The sequence below is a fragment of the Anopheles bellator genome, unplaced genomic scaffold, assembly GCF_943735745.2.
Source record: "Anopheles bellator unplaced genomic scaffold, idAnoBellAS_SP24_06.2 scaffold01811_ctg1, whole genome shotgun sequence".
In the NCBI taxonomy this organism is placed as follows: Eukaryota; Metazoa; Arthropoda; class Insecta; order Diptera; family Culicidae; genus Anopheles; species Anopheles bellator.
The window spans coordinates 458-1,991 of NW_026685933.1; the positions used below are offsets into that span (position 1 = coordinate 458).

Here is a 1,534-nt window from a genome sequence, read left to right on the forward strand (position 1 = left end):
GTTCGGCACGTGCCTCCGGCGAGAGACCTTCCAGTGGCCCAAAATAACGAGGCCTAGTGGAAGCCGTGTTGGCCATTTTCAAAATTTCTTGCTCGGACTCAGAGAGATTTATGGAACTAGAGGTATGTTTTTGGAACGTTCAACGAACAGTTTTCCAATGACGCTATGATGGCAACGTAAGAAATGGGCTGACTTTGGTGCCGCCAGCCAACCATCCAAGTAAACTTTGCACCGAAATCATTGCATTTTGTGACAGCATCGCGGTTCGCGTGTACAGAAACATTGAACGGCTCATTTGGACAGCAGCGGAACCGAATTCTGGAGTGAAAATGCTACGCTGGCCGAAATTAGTGCCGGTGTTCCGACGATGGGCTCACACCGTCCCGAAACATTTGCAGTCGATGCCGACCGAGCGGGATCCACCATTTTCCAAGATGGTCGAATACAGCTTCCACAAGGCCTGTCTGGTGCTCGAGAATCAGCTGATCGAATCGATGAGCAAATACCCGACGATGAGTGCGGAGAAGCGGGTCAGCCGGGTCCAGGCGATCCTGAAAATCATCTCCAGCAACTCGAATACACTGCAGTTCCAATTTCCCTTCCGACGCGACAGTGGCGACTACGAGATGGTTACAGCCTTCCGATCACACCACTGTCTACACCGGTTACCGGTCAAAGGGGGCATCCGGTTCTCGCAGGACGTATGCCAGGACGAGGTGGAAGCCCTGGCCGCCTTGATGACGTTCAAGTGTGCCTGCGTCAACGTTCCGTTCGGAGGAGCAAAGGGAGGCATCATCATAGATCCGGCCAAGTACAGCGAGAAAGAACTGCAAGGCATCACGCGGCGCTACACGGTCGAGCTGGCGAAAAAGAACTTCATCGGGCCAGGGATCGATGTGCCGGCCCCGGACATGGGTACAACGTCCCGCGAAATGTCTTGGATAGCGGATCAGTATGGCAAGACGTTTGGCCACCGGGACATCAACACGATGGCGGTCGTAACGGGGAAACCACTCAACCAGGGCGGTATCCGTGGCAGGACCGAAGCCACCGGCAAGGGTGTCTACCTAGCGACCAACTGTTTTATGCGCGAGGCGACATGGATGCGAGAGGTGGGCCTCGAACCGGGCCTGGAGGGCAAGACGGTGATCGTGCAGGGATTCGGAAACGTCGGACAGCACGCAGCAGAGCACTTCCAACGGGGAGGCTGCAAAGTGATCGGTATTATCGAACGCGACGTTTCGTTGCACTGCCCGACCGGCATCGACATCAAGGCGCTCGTACGATACAAAACCGAAAAGAAGACCCTCAAAGGCTACCCCAAGGCGAACGCGTTCAGTGGAGATCTGCTGCTGGAGCAGTGTGACATACTGATTCCGGCCGCGGTGGAGAAATCCATACACTCCGAAAACGCCAAGCAGATCAAGGCCAAAGTGATTGCCGAAGGAGCGAACGGACCAACAACACCGGCCGCCGATAAAATACTACAAGATCGCCGCATTCTCGTCATTCCCGATCTGTACTGCAATGCCGG

General features: G+C 55.1%; 1 protein-coding gene across 1 annotated transcript; it reads left to right on the top strand.

Annotated features, from left to right (window-relative positions):
* Positions 1-329: 329 nt before the first annotated feature.
* Positions 330-1,529, top strand: LOC131214665 (glutamate dehydrogenase, mitochondrial-like; the record flags this gene model as incomplete). The annotated part of the gene is made up of 1 exon (XM_058209002.1): positions 330-1,529. A coding segment is annotated over exon 1 (1,200 nt), but the record flags the coding sequence as incomplete, so codon positions are not given.
* Between the last annotated feature and the right edge of the window lie 5 nt (positions 1,530-1,534).